At 46.3% G+C, this 19,446-nt stretch overlaps 1 protein-coding gene across 4 annotated transcripts in view; it reads right to left on the reverse strand.

Moving 5' to 3' along the window:
- rlbp1b (retinaldehyde binding protein 1b) overlaps positions 1 to 19,446 on the reverse strand; it is a 44,876-nt gene that overhangs the window by 856 nt on the left and 24,574 nt on the right. For 2 of the 4 annotated variants that reach the window (XM_038812935.1, XM_038812934.1), the window contains exons 3-7: positions 18,814 to 18,942; positions 14,085 to 14,289; positions 7,997 to 8,175; positions 2,680 to 2,838; positions 578 to 688 (exon numbers count right to left, since the gene is read on the reverse strand). In XM_038812935.1, coding sequence (XP_038668863.1) covers positions 578 to 688; positions 2,680 to 2,838; positions 7,997 to 8,175; positions 14,085 to 14,289; positions 18,814 to 18,942 — 783 coding nt within the window. Of the gene's footprint in view, positions 1 to 577; positions 689 to 2,679; positions 2,839 to 7,996; positions 8,176 to 14,084; positions 14,290 to 18,813; positions 18,946 to 19,446 lie in introns of all 4 variants that reach the window. The other 2 variants (XM_038812932.1, XM_038812933.1) reach the window with 1 other exon arrangement.

A 19,446-nucleotide genomic window follows, 5' to 3' on the forward strand; every position in this document is an offset into this window, starting at 1 on the left:
TTAACGTTAACATTAACATTAAAACACTTACATTTTTATTTGAAAGTCACAGTAAATACAGGTGCGGATTTGATTTAAAAGCAGAAAATGCTGGATAAGCTCTGCAGGTCTGGAAGCATCTGTGGAAAGAGAACAGAGTTAACATTTCGAGTCCAATGTGACTCATATAGATATACAGGGATCATGTGGACTCGAAATGTTAATTATGTTTCTCTCTCCATAGATGCTGACAGACCTGCTGAGTTTATCCAGCATTTTCTGTTGTTATTTCAGATTTCCAACATCCACAGTATTTTGCTTTTATTATCCACCTTGCTTCGCATTATCTCGATCTGTCCCTTTTTTCTTCCTGGAACTCTTGAGGCAATTTATATTGCCTACTTCAATAACATTCCTTAGTATTTATTCTCCAAACCTAGCTTTGATTTCCTGAGACAGGAAAGAGTTGCACGTTAGAACAGTGAATTATTTGGAGTTTTTGAATAGAACATTGTGGAGCTATTCTTAATAGAACTTAAAAGCAAGAGGTTGGAAAGATGCTTAAAAGTACAATAGATATCCTTTGAGTTTCGCTTACCCTCTCCAGTAGTTTGTTCTTCAAGAAAGGCTTGACCATGTTGTAGGTTGTGGTGAAATACCAAGGTTGATGAATGAAGTACACAGCTTTAAACCGGGCAGGGAAGGAGTCCTGAACATTCAAAAAGCAGAACAAACGTAAAACAATTAAACTTTCTTTGCTGTTACTTTCCTCACTAACTCTTCGCTCGCTGTCTCTGTGTTTATGTCTTTAGATACAGTTAGCTATAAGTGCAGGAGAACACAAAGACAACATCTAATAATAATCTTTATTAGTGTCACAAGTAGGCTTACATTAACACTGCAATGAAGTTACTGTGAACATCCCCTAGTCGCCACACTCCGGCGCCTGTTCGGGTACACGGAGAGAGAATTCAGATGTCCAATTCACCTAACAAGTACGTCTTTTGGGACTTGTGAGAGGAAACTGGAGCACCCGGAGGAAACCCACGCAGACACAGGGAGAACGTGCAGACTCCACACAGACAGTGACCCAAGTGGGAATTGAACCCGGGTCACTAGTGCTGTGAAGCTAACCACTGTGCTATCGTGCCGCCATCAAGCATCTCAATGCTTAGAGCCTGATGTTTAGAGCATCACTTTACCAATGAGCCAAAAATCAAACCATCGGCTTTTGTGATTCAGTCCTTCGAAATCTTTTGATCCCTCCTGATTTGTTTTTTGAGTCCAGCCCGACTGAGTTAAATCGGATTGTGGCGATGCCGCAAAGGTTTCAGATGCCTCCCTACCCACTTTCCAATTTTGGCTGAGCTGCTTTGGGGAAGTGGTGACTGGAGGTCTGGGACTCCCCAAGGAGGAGGTGGAGGGAAGGAAAAATCATAGGCCTTGACTGCCAAGTTCCTCCTAGTGGCAGGTTTGGAGCAGCACTGGTGGAAACACCTCAGCTGGAGGCTAACGGCGCAGGCCAAGTGGAATGCGGAGAAATTAAGTTGGACCACAGAGTAATGAGGATAGGAAGGAAAGTTAGCTAGAAATGTAGTTACAAACTCTACCCACATAGACTCAAAACAAAATAATGTTCCTTTTTTATAAGAGAAAAAGTGGGGAAAACATGATTCTTCCCTTGAATTGTCCGTACATATTTCTTTATTGCAGAGAGCTGGAGACGCTGGGTCATTAGACATATTCAAGGCTGAGATAAAACACATTTTAAATCAGTAAAGGAATCAAGGGTTACAGGAATATGCTGGGAAAGTGGAGTTAAGGATGATTATATATCAAATCAGTGCATGAGTCACAGAAAGTTGGTTTACAGGTGCAACAGGTGATTAAGAAGGCAAATGGAATTGTGTCCTTCATTGCTAGAGGGATAGACTAAGGAGGTTATGTTGCAAATGTGTGTTAGTGAGGCCACACCTGGAGTATTGTGTTCAGTTTTGGTCTCCTTACTTGAGAAAGTACGTACCGGCACTGGAGGGTGTGCAGAGGAGGTTCACTAGGTTAATCCCAGGGCTGAAGGGGTTGGATTATGAGGAGAGGTTGAGTAGACTGGGACTGTACTCGTTGGAATTTAGAAGGATGAGGGGGGATCTTATAGAAACATTTAAAATTATGAAGGGAATAGATAGGATAGATGCGGGCAGGTTGTTTCCACTGGCGGGTGAAAGCAGAACTAGGGGGCATAGCCTCATAATAAGGGAAAGTAGATTTAGGACTGAGTTTAGGAGGAACTTCTTCACCCAAAGGGTTGTGAATCTATGGAATTCCTTGCCTAGTGAAGCAGTTGAGGCTCCTTCATTAAATGTTTTTAAGGTAAAGATAGATAGTTTTTTGAAGAAAAAAGTGATTAAGGGTTATGGTGTTTGGGCCGGAAAGTGGAGCTGAGTCCACAAAAGATCAGCCATGATCTCATTGAATGGCGGAGCAGGCTCGAGGGGCCAGATGGCCTACTCCTGCTCCTAGTTCTTATGTTCTTATGATTTCATTGATTGGTGGAGCAGACTCGATGGGCCAATGGCCTAATTCTGCTCCTGTGTCTTATGGTTATGACAGAAACGTGTGTAGGCCTTTTAGCCCCTGCCGCCTGTTCTGCTGTAACACAGATATCTAAAGGACCTCTGGCTAATGACCAGTTACACTCACCTGAAGCATGTCTACCATTTTCTTGAGCTCTGAGGGCTTGATGCCAGAAGCTTGATGCATCGTAAATCCCTTAAAGTTTTCAATGATACAAAATCCATTAATCTGTGTCTCTTCGTTCTCTAGAAGTTTCTCCAGGATCACACAATAAGCACGAAGAATCTAATAATGAAGAGAACTGCTCTAAATCACTTGCAATCATCTTCTGAGTCCAGTCTCTGAAAGAAACATTGGGCTGGATTTTACCTCCTGGCCCCACTGCCAGGTCCATAAGTAGGGTGGGGGAGGAGCCCGCTTCAACAGGATGATAAAAGAAAATTACTGCGTTTGCTGGAACCTGCAACAAAACCAGAAAATACTGGACAATCTCAGCAGGTCTGACAGCATCTGTGGAGAGAGGTGGGAGCGAATGTTTCGAGTCTGGATGATTCTTTGTCATCCAGATTCGAAACGTTAGCTCCCTTCTCTCTCCACAGATGCTGTCAGATCTGCTGAGATCGTCCGGTATTGTCTGTTTCTGCTTCAACAGGAAGTGGGACCCAGGGTGGCATTTTGCTGGCGAACACAAATTAAATGGCTGCTACCACGGCTGCCCTCTCTGTTAAGGAGTTCTGGCAGCTCAGCAGCACCACTTGTGGCAACTGTTAGCACTGCACCTCGAGAATGATGGTCTCAAAGTCAGGGAAGTGGGGTCTGGTGGTGCAAGGTCAGTCAGTCAGGCAGGTCCCGGCTGGTATGGTGGGGGTAGGGGGAACTCAGTAAGAGCAGGCGATGCTGATACTGAGAATGGGGCTGATGGCAGCGGCTATTGCCATCAGGGACCTGTCCGTGAACCAAAGAGTGCCACCTCCCTCCCTCATTCCCCACCCCCTCATCAACTCTGTGGCCTGATGGGAGATTGGCAAGTTGTGGTAAAATACCAGCAGAGGTGGGGAGAAGCCCTTAATTCCATCCTTAATTGGCTGCCATCTTTCCTGCTGCTGGCAAAATGACATGGCACTGAAAAGACAATGGGCGCATCACCATCGCCTTCCCGTGCCTCTTTGCCAGCCTTCATGCATGTGGCCTGTCCCCCAAAGGGCTAGTAAAATTGAGCCCATTATCTTAGCTGAATTCAGCTGCGATTTCCACCAATATCATTTCAATTGGTACAAATGCTGGTGAGCGTAACCACCAACCGAGGTTCCCGCTCCTTATTGCTATACATCAGGTCTGGACCTCAGAATGGCTCAGCTGTGGTGTCCTCTCATGGTCAAATAGCCAGCTGACAGGCAGTGTTTAGACCCCAGCTTCAATCACTGTTCTTTACAAAGTTATGCGATTTCAGCTGGGGTCACTTCAGAGGTACCACAGTCGGGTTCAATTCCCCTGATTAGGGAAAGGAAATAAAATTTCAGTCAGTCATTCGAATGAAGTTGCTTTGGCCCTGACTGAAAGTGTGTGCGGATGACGGGGGTATGTCAGGTTGGGCAATGTCCTCCACAGCTTCCTGGTGCTCTCTGCTTGGGTTCTAACAATTGAGAATAGCTACTTGGGTGGGGTGGTGGAGGGTCATTTTAACCCAGCAAGTCATGTCTATGAGAACCTGAAGCCAACTGATTTTAACATCCCCACCAGAATTTTGCAAGCAGTACGGATGCCAAAACCTGAGGTGCCAGAGCTCCAGGAAAATGTGTTGGCCATATAATTTCTAAACCCCACTTTACATTGTTTTCCGATGAATTCATCAATTGAGTTCCTCAATAGCTATGCTTTCTAAGTGAAAAATATTCGTGCCAGTAGGCAGGAGGCGGTTTATTTCGAACCATGTGGCACATTCAATTATTAGGCTCCAGCACAAATAGAATCTCATTCTTCTCTATGTAATTCAAGCCTAATAAAAACAAGAATTACAGAAAACTTCACTCACCAAAATTGTGCTTACTTAATAACATAATAATAATAATCTTTATTATTGTCACAAGTAGGCTTACAGTAACACTGCAATGAAGTTACTGTGAAAATCCCCTAGTCGCCACACTCCGGCGCCTGTTCAGGTACACAGAGGGAGAATTCAGAATGTCCAATTCACCTAACAAGCACATATTTCGGGATTTGTGGGAGGAAACCGGAGTACCTGGAGGCAACCTACGCAGGCACGGGGAGAACATGCAGATTCTGCACAGACAGTGACCCAAGCAGGAGTCGACCCCGGGACTCTGGCGCTGTGAAGCAACGGTGCTAACCACTGTGCTACTGTGCCGCAAACGCATTTGACTGTACCATTAACTGCTGGTTACTGTCAGTGAATAGATGCTCCATGAGTGAGGTCAGCAAATAGCGTGCAAATCAAAGTAAATTTGAATGTGGTCTTAGATATATGGCAGTGGCATACTTGTTCGTACAGCCCCTTCCACTGGATAGCAGCCTCGCTCCAAAGTCAAACATCGGGGAACAGGTCCACACCTAGCAATGACTTAAAATATGGAGGCTCAGTTTTTGCATACACTGGGCCATTTACTTCCAACATTTGGTTTCAAGGCCAGGAAGGTCTGAGGATCAATGTCCGGTCTGTTAGTCAACCTCAGCCACCGGTGGGGAAGAGGGGAATCGCAAGTGGCCTTGCTGCCCTGGTCTCGGACAGAGGTATTGGCCACCTTTGAAGGTCTTTGGCGACTTGAATGTCCCAGGTGGATTAAGTTAGGCCAACCTGAACCCCAGGATGTAGGGATCCGTCCACAGCACTCAGTCCCTTTAGAATTAAATCTGACAACCCCACTCAGAGAGGCAAGAGTTTAGAATGGAGAAGGATCCCACAACTGCAATACAATAGCAACTTTCTGGAAGTGGGTTTGAACTGAGCACATTGTTCAAGGTGCTATGACAATAGCGGAGTGGGTGCTTGATTCCAATGTCTGCTCTCCAACGCAGATTTATCCCAAGCAAAACCCCACTAAAGCAAAAATTATTTCGGAGATCCCCCCCTGCCATTCGTTAATCCAGATATCTTGCAAGGTTTCCAGGGAGCCTGCACCAGTGTCACGGGGAAATCGCCATTTATTTCTTTAGTGTCTGGCCCGCCTTGCGCCATGGTACAACTTCTGGGTAGGGTGACCAGCTGAAATTGAATGTAAGATGAAAAAAAAGACAGAAAATTAAGTAACTCTGAAAAAGTTCAGTATTAAACAAGCCAGTTATAGAGCTTTGGCTTCATCGCAGAAGACAGTGGTTCCAACTTGAAAAACATTCAGTTGAAAGAAAGAGGAAAGAAAGTGCTAACCGCTTATAGCGGGGGGCACGGTAGCATAGTAGTTAGTATGGTTGCTTCATAGCTCCAGGATCTGAGGTTCTATTCCCGGCTTGGGTCACTGTCTGTGCGGAGTCTGCACGTTCTCCCCGTGTCTGCGTGGGTTTCCTCCGGGTGCTCCGGTTTCCTCCCACAGTCCAAAGATGCGCAGGTTAGGTGAATTGGCCATGATAAATTGCCCTTAGTGTCCAAAAAGGTTGTGTGGGGTTACTGGGTTACAAGGGTTGGGGTGGAGGTGTGGGCTTAGGTAGGGTGTTCATGCCAAGGGCTGGTGCAGACTCGATGGGCCGAATGGCCTCCTTCTGCACTGTAAATTGATTCTATCTATAATTCCCGCTGCTTCATTAAGGACCCCACGCACCCCGGACATACTCTCTTCCATCTTCTTCCGTCAGGAAAAAGATACCAAAGCTTGAGGTCACGTACCAACCGATTCAAGAACAGCTTCTTCCCTGCTGCCATCAGACGTTTGAATGGACCTACCTCGTATTAAGTTGATCCTTTCTCTACACCTTGCTATAACTAACATTATATTCTGCAGTCTCTCCTTCCTTCCCTATGTACGGTATGCATTGTTTGTACAGCATGCAAGAAACAATACTTTTCACTATATGCTGATACATGTGACAATAATAAATCAAATCAAATTCTATGATTCTATGATTCACTGTGCTACCATGCTGCCCACTGCTAACCACTGTGTTACCGTGCTGTCCAAATTGTTTGCTGAATGCATTGAAAGAGGTCTCAAAAATGTTTCCTATGACTGCTGATTCCTGAATGCCAACTCACCAGCCCCTCGAATTACCCATCCCATAAACTGCCCATGTTTGACTGCAGACATTGTGTTGGTTGTTTGAGCTGAAGTTACCGGTGATACGCTCTCTCCCCAGCATGGAACAGATAATAAGGAGTTATGTCACAACATTTTACCCCCTGCCTCTTTCTGTCGCCTAGGGGAACTGCGCTAATTGGTTGCGCCAGCAACTCTCCCCAACCCATATCGGGGAACTGATATGAACAATGCATTGAGGAAGAGCACGGTGCTGCAGTCATTGTTGCTTTCGCGTTACCTGCAAGTTCCCATGAGGAGAATCACAGAATGTGATGACCAAAACAATGGGAACATTCCCAGAATCCCATGTAACAGTAGCCAAGTATGATGAAATCATTGTTAGAAGAACAGTACAGCACAGAACAGGCCCTTCGGCCCTTGATGTTGTGCCGAGCAATGATCACCCTACTTAAACCCACGTAACCCGTAACCCAACAATCCCCCCATTAACCTTACACTACGGGCAATTTAGCATGGCCAATCCACCTAACCCGCACATCTTTGGACTGTGGGAGGAAACCGGAGCACCCGGAGGAAACCCACGCACACACAGGGAGGACGTGCAGACTCCACACAGACAGTGACCCAGCCGGGAATCGAACCTGGGACCCTGGAGCTGTGAAGCATTGATGCTAACCACCATGCTACCGTGAGGCCCCCAGAGGCCCCCATTGTAAACCCAGGAGATAGTCAGCGTTAAAGCGACTTAAATAGGAGGTGCCAGAGTGACACTCCAGTGTGTTCTGGCACCACTCCACCCGTGCCCACCCCAGGAATATTTTTAAAACAATTTTGTTATCCCATCCTTAAAGTTACAAAGCCAATGTGCAGAGTGGACAGTGCACCCGCCATTTAAACCATGCCGAAACATAAGGCCACAACCCATTGGGGGCCATTTTCAACGTATCTCTGGAGCATAAAACTGACTTTGCAGATCGCACTCCCATTACAGACAATGTCTGATTTTCATCAGCCATTGCTGTCAAAGCAAAGTAAAGTCAAGTGGTTTTGATAATGGCTGCCGGCGCCGCAGGTTGTAAATGGTCCCTCTGGGCATCCATAGATTTTCCGAACTAATTCAAGAGAGCAGAAGAAATAATTAGAAGAACAAAAGAAGTCAACTAAGAGTTTGAATGAATACACCCTCTTCAGTTTTGTTTTGGAATAAGCTGAATGTTACCAGAGACTGATTCGATTACCTCATCAAAAGTAATTTCCTCGTAATCCCAGTTCTCAATGTTAAAGAGCAATACGACACGGCCATACTTGTCTCGATTTTGGAGAATGCCTGGGTAACCTGCCTCAATAGTACTGCGTACGGCCTCAGGTGTCAGGTTTTCAAAGAGTTCAGGATATTGTTCCCGAAAACGGACGTAACCTACAGGAGAGAACAAATTGGAATTAATCAACCTCGTCAGCTAAGGGAAAGAGTTTGACAGCACAATATTCAATACTTTGAAACAAAATTATGATAGATCTCTATCCCAGTTAGGTAGGAGAGCTTTTATTGTGTCTGACCCTTCTCATAGAATTCCTACAGCGCAGAAGGAGGCCATTCAGCCCATTGAGTCTGCACCAGCCCTCCAAAAGAGCTCTCTACCTAGACCCACACCGTTGCCCCATCCCCGTAACCTACCCTGCACATCTTTGGACACCAAGAGGCAATTTAGCATGGCCAATTCCACCTACCCTGCAGATCTTTGGCCCATGCGAGGAAATCGAAGCATCCAGAGGAAACCCACACAGACATGGGGAGAATGTGCAAACTCCACACAGTCACCCAAGGTCGGAACCAAACCCGGATCCCTCGGGCTGTGAGGCAGCAGTGCTAATCGCTGTGCCACCGTGCCGCCCATTTCTCAGATTGCATCTTCCTCAAAAGGTAGTCACTAATGAATCCAATAAGGAACACAGGAGAAATGGGTAGGATTTTCCGGTCTCCGACGCCGAAATCGTGTTCGCCGATCAGCTGGAGAATCCACATTGGCGGCGAAATCGGGGGGGGGGGGGGGGGGGGGGGGGGGGGCAGCGCTGCTGTCACGATGCTCCGCCCCATTCAAAACGACATACCTGACACTCCGCCCCCGAGTGGCCGAGTTCCCGACGGCGTGCGTCTCTCATGCTATTTTTTGTCTGGAACTCGGCGTGGTGGCTGCGGACTGAGTCCAGCGCCAATACAGTCGGTGGATAACCGAACCGTGGGCAGGGGGGCTTTGGCAGGGGCTGGGGGCACTGGTGGCAAGCCAGTCCAAAGTGGGACACAATTTTGAAGGCCGGGTCCGCACGCAGTTAGCGTAATGTTGCAGGCCGTGGCCGCTGCAGGCCGCCACTGTGCACGGCCATGCACCCGGCAATTCTCTGGCATATCTACAGATAGAGCTAGAACATAGAACATTACAGCGCAGTACAGGCCCTTCGGCCCTCGATGTTGCGCCATCCTGTGAAACCCCTCTAAAGTCCCTCTACATTATTCCCTTATCATCCATATGCCTATCCAATGACCATTTATATGCGCTTAGTGTTGGCGAGTCCACTACTGCTGCAGGCAGGGCATTCCACGCCCTTACTACTCTCTGAGTAAAGAACCTACCTCTGACATCTGTCCTATATCTATCTCCCCTCAATTTAAAGCTATGTCCCCTCGTGCTGGACGTCACCATCCGAGGAAAAAGGCTCTCACTGTCCACCCTATCTAATCCTCTGATCATCTTGTATGCCTCAATTATGTCACCTCTTAACCTTCTTCTCTCTAACGAAACCAGCCTCATGTCCCTCAGCCTTTCCTCATAAGATCTTCCCTCCTTACCAGGCAACATCCTTGTAAATCTCCTCTGTACCCTTTCCAATGCTACCACATCCTTCCTATAATGCGGCGACCAGAACTGCACACAATACTCCAAATGCGGCCGCACCAGAGTTTTGTACAACTGCAACATGACCTCATGGCTCCGAAACTCAATTCCTCTACCAATAAAAGCTAACACACCGTACACCTTCTTAACAACCCTCTCAACCTAGGTGGCAACTTTCAGGGATCTATGGACATGGACACCGAGATCTCTCTGCTCGTCCACACTACCAAGAATCTTACCATTAGCCCAGTACTCTGTCTTCCTGTTACTCCTTCCAAAATGAATCACCTTTTCTGCATTAAATTCCATTTGCCAACTGTCAGCCCAGCTCTGCAGCTTATCTATGTCCCTCTGCAACTTGTAACATCCTTCCGAACTGTCCACAACTCCATCGACTTCAGTGTCATCCGCAAATTTACTCACCCATCCTTCTATGCCCTTCTCCAGGTCATTTATAAAAATGACAAACAGCAGCGGCCCCAAAACAGATCCTTGTTGGACACCACTAGTAACTGGACACCAGTCAGAACATTTCCCATCAACCACTACCCTTTGTCTTCTTCCAGCTAGCCAATTTCTGATCCAAACTGCTAAATCACCCTGAATCCCATGCCTCTGTATTTTCTGCAGTAGCCTACCATGGGGAACCTTATCAAACGCTTTACTGAAATCCATATACACCACATCAACTGCTTTACCCTCATCCACCTGTTTGGTCACCTTCTCGAAGAACTCAATGAGGTTTGTGAGGCATGACCTACCCTTCACAAAACCATGTTGACTATCTCTAATCAATTTATTCCTTTCCAGATGATTATACATCCTATCTCTTATAAACCTTGCCAAGACTTTTCCCACAACCGAAGGAAGGCTCACTGGTCTATAGTTACCGTGGTTATCTCTACTCCCCTTCTTGAACAAGGGGAGAACATTTGCTATCCTCCAGTCTTCTGGCACTATTCCTGTAGACAAAGATGACTGAAAGATCAAAGCCAAAGGCTCAGCAATCTCCTCCCTAGCTTCCCAGAGAATCCTGGGATAAATCCCATCCGGCCCAGGGGACTTATCTATTTTCACACTTTCCAGAATCGCTGCAGAACCTCCTCCTTATGAACCTTAAGCCCTTCTAGTCTAGTAGCCTGTATCTCAGTATTCTCATCGACAACTTTGTCTTTTTCTTGTGTGAATACAGACGAAAAATACTAATTTAGCACCTCTCCTATCTCCTCGGACTCCACGCACAACTTCCCACTACTGTCCTTGACTGGCCCTACTCTTACCTTAGTCATTCTTTTATTCCTGACATAGCTATAGAAAGCTTTAGGTTTATCCTTGATCCTACCTGCCAAAGACTTCTCATGTCCTCGCCTGGCTCTTCTTAGCTCTCTCTTTCGAGCCTTCCTAGCTAACTTGTAACTTTCAAGTGCCCTAACTGAACCATCACGTCTCAACTTTACATAAGCCTCCTTCTTCCTCTTGACAACTGTTTCAACTGCTTTAGTAACCCATGGTTCCCTCGCTCGACCACTTCCTCCCTGCCTAACAGGTACATACTTATCAATGACACGTAGCAGCTGTTCCTTGAACATGCTCCACATTTCCATTGTGTCCATCCCCTGCAGTTTTCCTCTCCAGCCGATGCATCCTAAGTCTTGCCTCATCGCATCATAATTGCCTTTCCCCCAGCTATAACTCTTGCCCTGCGGTGTATACCTATCCCTTTCCATTGCTAAAGTAAATGTAATCAAATTGTGGTCACTATCACCAAAGTGCTCATCTACCTCCAAATCTAACACCTGTCCTGGTTCATTACCCAGTACCAAATCCAATATGGCCTCGCCTCTTGTTGGTCTATCTACATACTGCATCAGGAAACCCTCCTGCACACATTGGACAAAAAAGGACCCATCTAAAGCACTCGAACTATAGTGTTTCCAGTCAATATTTGGAAAGTTAAAGTCCCCCATAACAACTACCCTGTTACTTTTGCTCCTATCCAGAATCATCTTTGCAATCCTTTCCTCTACATCTCTGGAACTTTTTGGAGGCCTATAGAAAAGCCCTAACAGGGTGACCTCTCCTTTCCTGTTTCTAACCTCAGCCCATACTACCTCAGTAGACTTGTCCTCATCAAACGTCCTTTCTGCCACCGTAATACTGTCCTTGACTAACAATGCCATGCCTCCCCCTCTTTTATCACCTTCCCTGAGCTTACTGAAATATCTAAACCCCGGCACCTGCAACAACCATTCCTCACCCTGCTCTATCCATGTCTCCGAAATGGCCACAACATCGAAGTCCCAGGTACTAACCCATGCCGCAAGCTCACCCACCTTATTCCGGATGCTCCTGGCATTGAAGTAGACGCACTTTAAACCACCTTCCTTCCTGCCGGTACACTCCTGCAACTTTGAAACCTTACTCATGACCTCACTACTCTCAGCTTCTTGTGTACTGGAGCTACAATTCAGGTTCCCAATCCCCTGCTGAACTAGTTTAAACTCTCCCGAAGAGCATTAGCAAACCTCCCCCCCAGGATATTAGTACACCTCTGGTCCAGGTGTAGACCATCACGTTTGTAGAGGTCCCACCTACCCCAGAATGAGTCCCAATTGTCCAGGAATCTGAAACCCTCCCTCCTGCACCATCCCTGCAGCCACGTGTTCAACTGCTCTCTCTCCCTATTCCTCGTCTCGCTAACACGTGGCACGGGTAACAACCCAGAGATAATAACTCTGTCCTGGATCTAAGTTTCCAGGAATTACTGCCTTACAACCCTATCCCTTTTCCTACCAATGCCGTTGGTACCTATGTGGACCACGACTTGGGGCTGCTCCCCCTCCCCCTTAAGGGTCCCGAAAACACGGGCTGGGTGCTCTATGCAGCATGTCTGCAAGCCCCCCACCAGATGGAGGTAGCAGTGGACATTTTCCGCCGTTTTTACGGTCGTAAAAAGTTCCCACGCTGGCGTCAGCACTTAATCTCAGAATCGGAGAAGCCAGCCCAATGTCTTTACTCAGAGAGTGGTGAGAATGTGAAACTTGAGCCAAATCGCGGAGATGCAATTAAGGAGAAGCTACATCAGGGAGAAGTACAAGTTAAGGGCGAGTTGAAGTAGTGTGGGAGGAGGTTTGTGCAGGGCATGAGTACAGCATAGACCAGTTAAGCAAAATAGTCCACTTCTAGGCTGCAAATTGTATGTAATTCTCTGACTGGTGAAACAGCAAGCCACTGGAAAGTGACCGTGGGCTCGGACAATCAGACTCACTATCAGAACCATTCCCCAGAGTACACAGACTGTCAGTGAGCAATGCCACGGGAGATAATCAAGTTTTAATTCTTTGGTGAAGAATGTGTTTGCATTTTGTTTTTGTTTGTGTGTCAGCATTGCATCCTCTTCCTGGACTCATACAGTTATTTCTTGCTTTGTTTGATCACGAGACAATGCCTGCCTGTGTCTCCCGAACAGTGAGATGAACCTTCACATTGAGGGGCCACTAATTAACCCAGAAAAGCTTTACTTTCCCATGCCAAAACTCTGGGTCATATCAGGAGTAATTACTCTGCAGCAGACACAGGAGACCTGTCTCCGCTTTAATGAGCATCCTCTGAGCCTCTGGTGGCTGAATTCTGTCTCCTCTGTTGATTAGGCTTCAATGAAGGGTCAAGATGTGTGATGAGACCTTCCACAGAAACCAAAACTATTCCTGGCTGCAATCCAACCTACGGTATGTGCTGCGGAGCTAGCCCGGACGAAGAAGAGGGACGGACAATTGGTCTTGTGCCCTTGAACGAGATAGATGGAAAAGGTAAGTTCCTCCTGCAGATTGGTGTGTGTGATGCCTCCACCTGCGTGGTCTTTATACGATAAAGAATCCAGATTTGGCTACAACGCCATTCAAAATCAAAGACATTTCCAGCACTTACCGACCAGATTCATACATGAAAACCCATTTTGGCAAACCATGCCGAGTGGGAAAACCTGGAAGGAACTCTGAGGGAGCAAGTGGCAAAGTGTCAAAAGTCTGCCATCTTTCCAATGTATTGCCCTCTCAGTGCCCCGTATATTATCTGGGGGAAAATACTGAAGGTGGCCAATCAGGGGTAATGACACAGACTTTGTCACAGTACTGTTTCAGTGACCATTTGATGCTAAATCTACATTTATTGGTTGAGCAGCTCAACTGATGGCTGAACTGGGACTGGGCTCTTCATTAACTGGGAACAGTTTGAATTGATGTTCAATCACAACAGGAACAAGTTGATCGTCAGTTTGCGGTGCAGTGGAAAGGGAGCCGTGCAGATCAAACTACTCACATCTGACACTATTTCAGAGAATTTGCAAAATCAACTCAACTCAGCGAAATATCTCTAAAATGTGTCAATGAGCTGGGCCCTGATACCTCCTCTTAATCAACCCGGCCTCATCCCTCACCTTTGAGAAGATCGTAAGCCCTTTTCACCTCATATTTTCTTGCTCTAACAAATCGCAGGAAGAAGGAATCGTCTTTGTCCTTTGTCTTTTCAAACACAGTCTTGCAGAAGTCCTCTCCAGTCTCAGCCGATTCGAGAACAAGATTTTGAAGTTCTTTCACACATGTCACTCGTTTCTCGTCTGTCTCGTTCAATTCATCCTTAGCCTTTGAAAAGGAAAGGAAAGGTACAGTCATTATTCGGAAGTTGGCAGCATCTAAAAGTCCGTCCTGGACTGGAAACAAGTGGGCTTTCTTGTGCCTACACCAAGGGGGAATTTCTGATCCCAAATTGTTTAGAATGGAACTCGAAGAGGAAAAGGTGAAATGGGTAATGAGTCAGTCTGTGTCATTCTTGTGCATTTCCGAATGACCAATTCAGAACAGTGCTGGATTTTGCCTCCAAACAGACCACTTGCCCACTGACCAATATTTAGGAATGGTTCAAGACTCTTAAAAGAAGGGAGAAAATAATTACAAAATCGGAGATGTAGAGTGACATTTTAATAATAATCTTTATTGTCACAAGTAGGCTTACATTAACACTACAATGAAGTTACTGTGAAAATCCTCCAGTCGCCACATTCTGGCGCCTGTTCGGATACACAGAGGGAGAATTCAGAATGTCCAAATGACCTAACAGCACATCTTTCGGGACTTGTGGGAGGAAACCGGAGCACCAGGAGGAAACCCACGCAGACAAGGGGAGAACGCGCAGACTCCAGACAGACAGTGACCCAAGCCGGGAATCGAACCTGGGACTCTGGATCTGTGAAGCAACAGTGCTAACCACTGTGTCACCTTTTAAAGTTTAAAAAACAATGTCATTCCTTTTTAACATTGTTGACAAAGGACAAGTACCAGACAGGTCCAGCCCTAGAATCAGTGTTCAAAGCAATACTAGTTGGATTCAAAGTGCTTGTTATGTTGGGTCAGTACTCAATCAGAACTGCGCTGATGGGGAGGGTGAGTGCAGGGGGTCAATGGTGTGGGTGTGTGGGGAGGGGTGTGTCCGGGTGTGTAGGGAGAGGGAGTGGGGTAAAGGTGTGTGGGGGAGGGGGTGGGAGTGCCGGTGTGTGTGGGTGGGGGAGGCAGGATGTGTGTGGGGAGTGGCCGGGGTGTGTGGGGTGGGTGGGGTGTGCTGGGACGGGATGTATGTGAGAGGGAGTGGGGTGAAGGTTTGTGGGGAAGATGGTGGGGGTGAAGATGTGTGGGGTGGGGTCGGGGGGGGGGGGGGGGTTTGTGGGAGGGCTAGGTCATGGGGGGTGAATACAAAATACTTGCCTCGACACACTCCTGCACCTACTGTTTGCATCTTACCACCACTTTCAGAACAAAGTGGATGACCCGACTGCTGTAGCAGATTTAAATATCTGCTCTGATTACTCGTAGCATCCCAGAAAGGAAGATGATCATTATACATGATTCCGTCCATTAAAATTACTTGGTTGAACTTTGAACCTTTCATCATGTCAAACAGCACTCAGATAGCCCACTCCATGACACTTAAACAAACCAGATGGTAAATGAAGCTCTAATCCTGGCTATTCTTGTCTTGTCTCCCTCTTGTCCTGACATAATGTGTGACCCCATTTCAAAGGATAATAAAGATAGTCCTGTTAAAGGGCAATTATCTGTTAGATTTGACAGCAAACGGCTTCCTCACTGTGTACTGCCTGGTAAGTGGAAGATACATTTTTCAGATTTCTAGTTTGAAAGTCTTGGTGCCTTTTGAACCAGCATTTTGGACGGTAGGGTAGACCACAAGCAACTAGGTAAATGGTTGCAGCGCTCCCCCAAGATTGCTGAAACAAAATAAATCCATAGAACTCTGCAGCCAATCTGGGATCTAGACTGTGAGAGCAGCCAGAGATTACTGGTGCGCTTAATTACAATAATTCTACATGAGACAAGCCTTGAGAAAATTACATTGAACTGGGGCCATTCAAGTCATCAGAAGTTCATTCTGTTGCTTCCCAGTAATGTAGCCACAATCTCCGGAATTGAGCCCGACCATCTAAAGGGATTATATAAAATCCATTCCGCCCTCACATCTGAAGAAACCTGATCAAATTTTAAAGATGTTTTAGAAGCAGCGAGGAAAATCAGGAACTTCAAATAAGTGAAACAAGCTGGATAGTCAGAGGCCTGTTGTTCCATGGGATTCCTTCCTTATTAATAAAACAGAACAAACCAGCCGCTTAAATCGTGACTAAATTTCACAGCAATATTATTTCCCAAATGTTTAAAAAATGAATTCAGTGGAGGATTTGGTGGGCAAAGATGCCTGGAGGAATTCATTGTCTCTGTGTTTGCAAGTGTACAAATATTTCTATATCTGTGCAGTGCATATAATCATACAAGCTTTTTTTGTGTATATGCACATGTTTGTACATCTGGATGTATCATAGAATCATAGAATTTACAGTGCAGAAGGAGGCCATTCGGCCCATCGAGTCTGCACCAGCCCTTGGAAAGATGTGCTGTGTCTGTGTGCATGTTAATATCTGTGTCTGTTCTGTACCAGACAATAGGCAGTACTGGTTGCCAGTTTCTGCAGCTCATGACACATTCATTTTCTGACCGGGTGTTTGAAATTCAATAGCTCTTATTCCTTCAGGAGACTTAGATAAATCCCAATGCAGGTGCACTTCATTTTGTTGGCCTTCAGAGGGAATCAAAAGCAAGGTCACAACATGGTTAAAATTGAGGAGCAGGTCAGACGTGGGCTGACAAAGTTTAGTAAAAGTTGCAGAACATTCCAAAATGCTAATATAGATCTTTGACTGATATAACAAACAAAAGAAGTGTCTCTGCGGCATTAAATGTGTTCTCAAAACAGATTGTATATTTTAATAACTTCCTTTAAAGTCTTTGCTGGGACCTGGTCAAGGTGGCTCGGCAAACATTTGTTACCCACCTAATTGCCCTTAAACTGAGTGGCTTGACATTTACTAGGCCATTTCAGAGGGCAATTAATAGCCAACTACATCGCTGTGGGTCTGGAGTCACAAGTAGGCCAGACCAGGTAAGGACAGCAGATTTCCCTCCCTCAATGACATTAACAAACCAAATGGATTCTTGCAACAATCGGTGACAGTTTCATGGATTCAAATTTTTTTTAACATCCGAGATTTATTAATTGAATTTCAATTCCACCAGTATGAGATTTGATTTGAACTCATGTCCCCAGGGTATTACACTGGACCACTAATCTAGTGGCATTACCACAATTCCACAACATCCCCATGCTGCTTCCCATGTAATGTTGTGTGACTTTTAAAAAATACATTTAGAGTATCCAGTTAGTTTTTTCCAATTAAGAGGCAATTTAGCGAGGCCAATCCACCTACCCTGCACATCTTTTGGGTTGTGGGGGTGAGACTTGTGGGGATTGAACTTGGGACCAAGGCGTCATGAGGCAGCAGTGCTAACCACTGTGCCGCCTAATGTTGTGCTACTTAGATGGGGAATTTATAATCTTGATGCTATCAAATCTAGAGCTGATGACTCAGTTGGAAACAATTAGAATATTAAGGCCCTCACCACAACCTCCTTTCCCTAGAAATCCAACTGTACAGCAGGTCTACATTATAGACAGTCTCCAGAAAATGCCGCTTCTGACGGTAATACAGTGAGGGCTTCATCAGGGATCATTGTGGGATCCCTGAAGAGAGGTGTGCACTATGAAGGAGGTCAGCAGCAAGGAAGAGAGGAGGGTCAGATGCAAGCGTGAGGTGGGGGCGCGGGGGGAATTGGGGGGGGGGGGGGGGGGGACAGTGGTGGTGGGTGACTCAAATCAGGGATCGCCTTGCCTTTGAAGAGGGATCCACCTTGAAGGATCCACCTCTGAATTGACAGAGTTTGTTGTGCAGTCTTCAAGAGGTATGGGAATCCACTATTATAATAATAATAATCTTGATTGTCACAAGTAGGCTTACATTAACACTGCAATGAAGTTACTGTGAAAATCTCCTCATCGCCACATTCCGGCACCTGTTCGGATACACAGAGGGAGAATTCAGAATGTCCAAATTACCAAACAGCATGTCTTTCGGGACTTCTGGGAGGAAACCGGATCACCCGGAGGAAACCCACGCAGACACGGGGAGAAACCCAATGATCTTTAAGTCATGACTTAAATGACCTTTAGGTTGCTTGATAATGAGCCTCAATAGGAAGTGGACCGATTCCCTGCCCATTCTTGTCGCTGACTTCATGAGGGTCAGTTTTCCTGCCAACGGGACTGAGATGCACAGTCTCACACGTGATTATTCAGCCTAGCCAGCCTCTCCTTTGGGCTCCATCAAATCACAGTCCACATCTATTCCGCCATCACCCCGATGCTTGCTGACGTACTTTGGCACATAGTCAACCAATGCCTTGCTTTCAAAATCCTCATCCCCGTGTTCAAATCCTTATACGGCCATATCTCTCTCTCCTTATCCCTCTAGCCTCCCACAGCATGACAACTCTCTGAGATCTTTGCACTCCTCCAATTCTTATGCACTCCTCTAATGCACACCCCACTTTCCTCAGCCCAGCATTCGCAACCGTGCCTTCAGCTGGCTAGCTAAATGTACGAGTGCCTATGTGTGACTTCACCAATAACTTTGTACACTGGCCTCCCTTCTCAGGATCATTGCTCATTGTGACCTTGTCCTGAAATCCCAGGAAGACATCCTCACTGACCTTCTGCTGTGTGTGGGGGGGCAGTGTCCCACATTTGCCGAACACGGGCCCATGATCCTTTGTGGTAAGGTGCTCAAGCTTGTTGCGGAGAGCCTGCTCCTCCTCAGAAACCATCCGGAACGTTCCTGTCTGCTGAAGAACAAAACGCCATGTTTACAACACCTTATACAGTTTAGAGCTAAAACAAAGTCACCAAATGCATGAGGCCACATAACTCTGGCACATACGTTAACATTGATGAAATACAATTTTCTCACCCATTTTCTCTTCTTTCCCTCCTTCTCCACCCTACCTGGACATATTGACTCTTTGTTGTGTTATTACATATTACACGAGACATATGGCATAGAAACAGGCTGTTCAGCCCAATAAATCCATGCCTAAGTTCATTCGCCACTCAAGCCCCGTCCCATAGAATTGCTACAGTGCAGAAGGGGGCCTTTCGGCCCAATGAGTCTCCACCAATCCTTGGAAAGAGTATCCTCCCTAGACCCAAAAACCTGACCCTATCCCGTAACCCCACCTAACCTTTGTTGGACACTATGGGCCAATTTAGCATGGCCAATCCACCTAACCTGAACATCTTTGGACTCTGGGAGTAAACCAGAGCACCCGGAGGAAACCCAAGCAGAC

Source organism: Scyliorhinus canicula, chromosome 12 (genome assembly GCF_902713615.1).
Source record: "Scyliorhinus canicula chromosome 12, sScyCan1.1, whole genome shotgun sequence".
NCBI classification, from domain to species: Eukaryota; Metazoa; Chordata; class Chondrichthyes; order Carcharhiniformes; family Scyliorhinidae; genus Scyliorhinus; species Scyliorhinus canicula.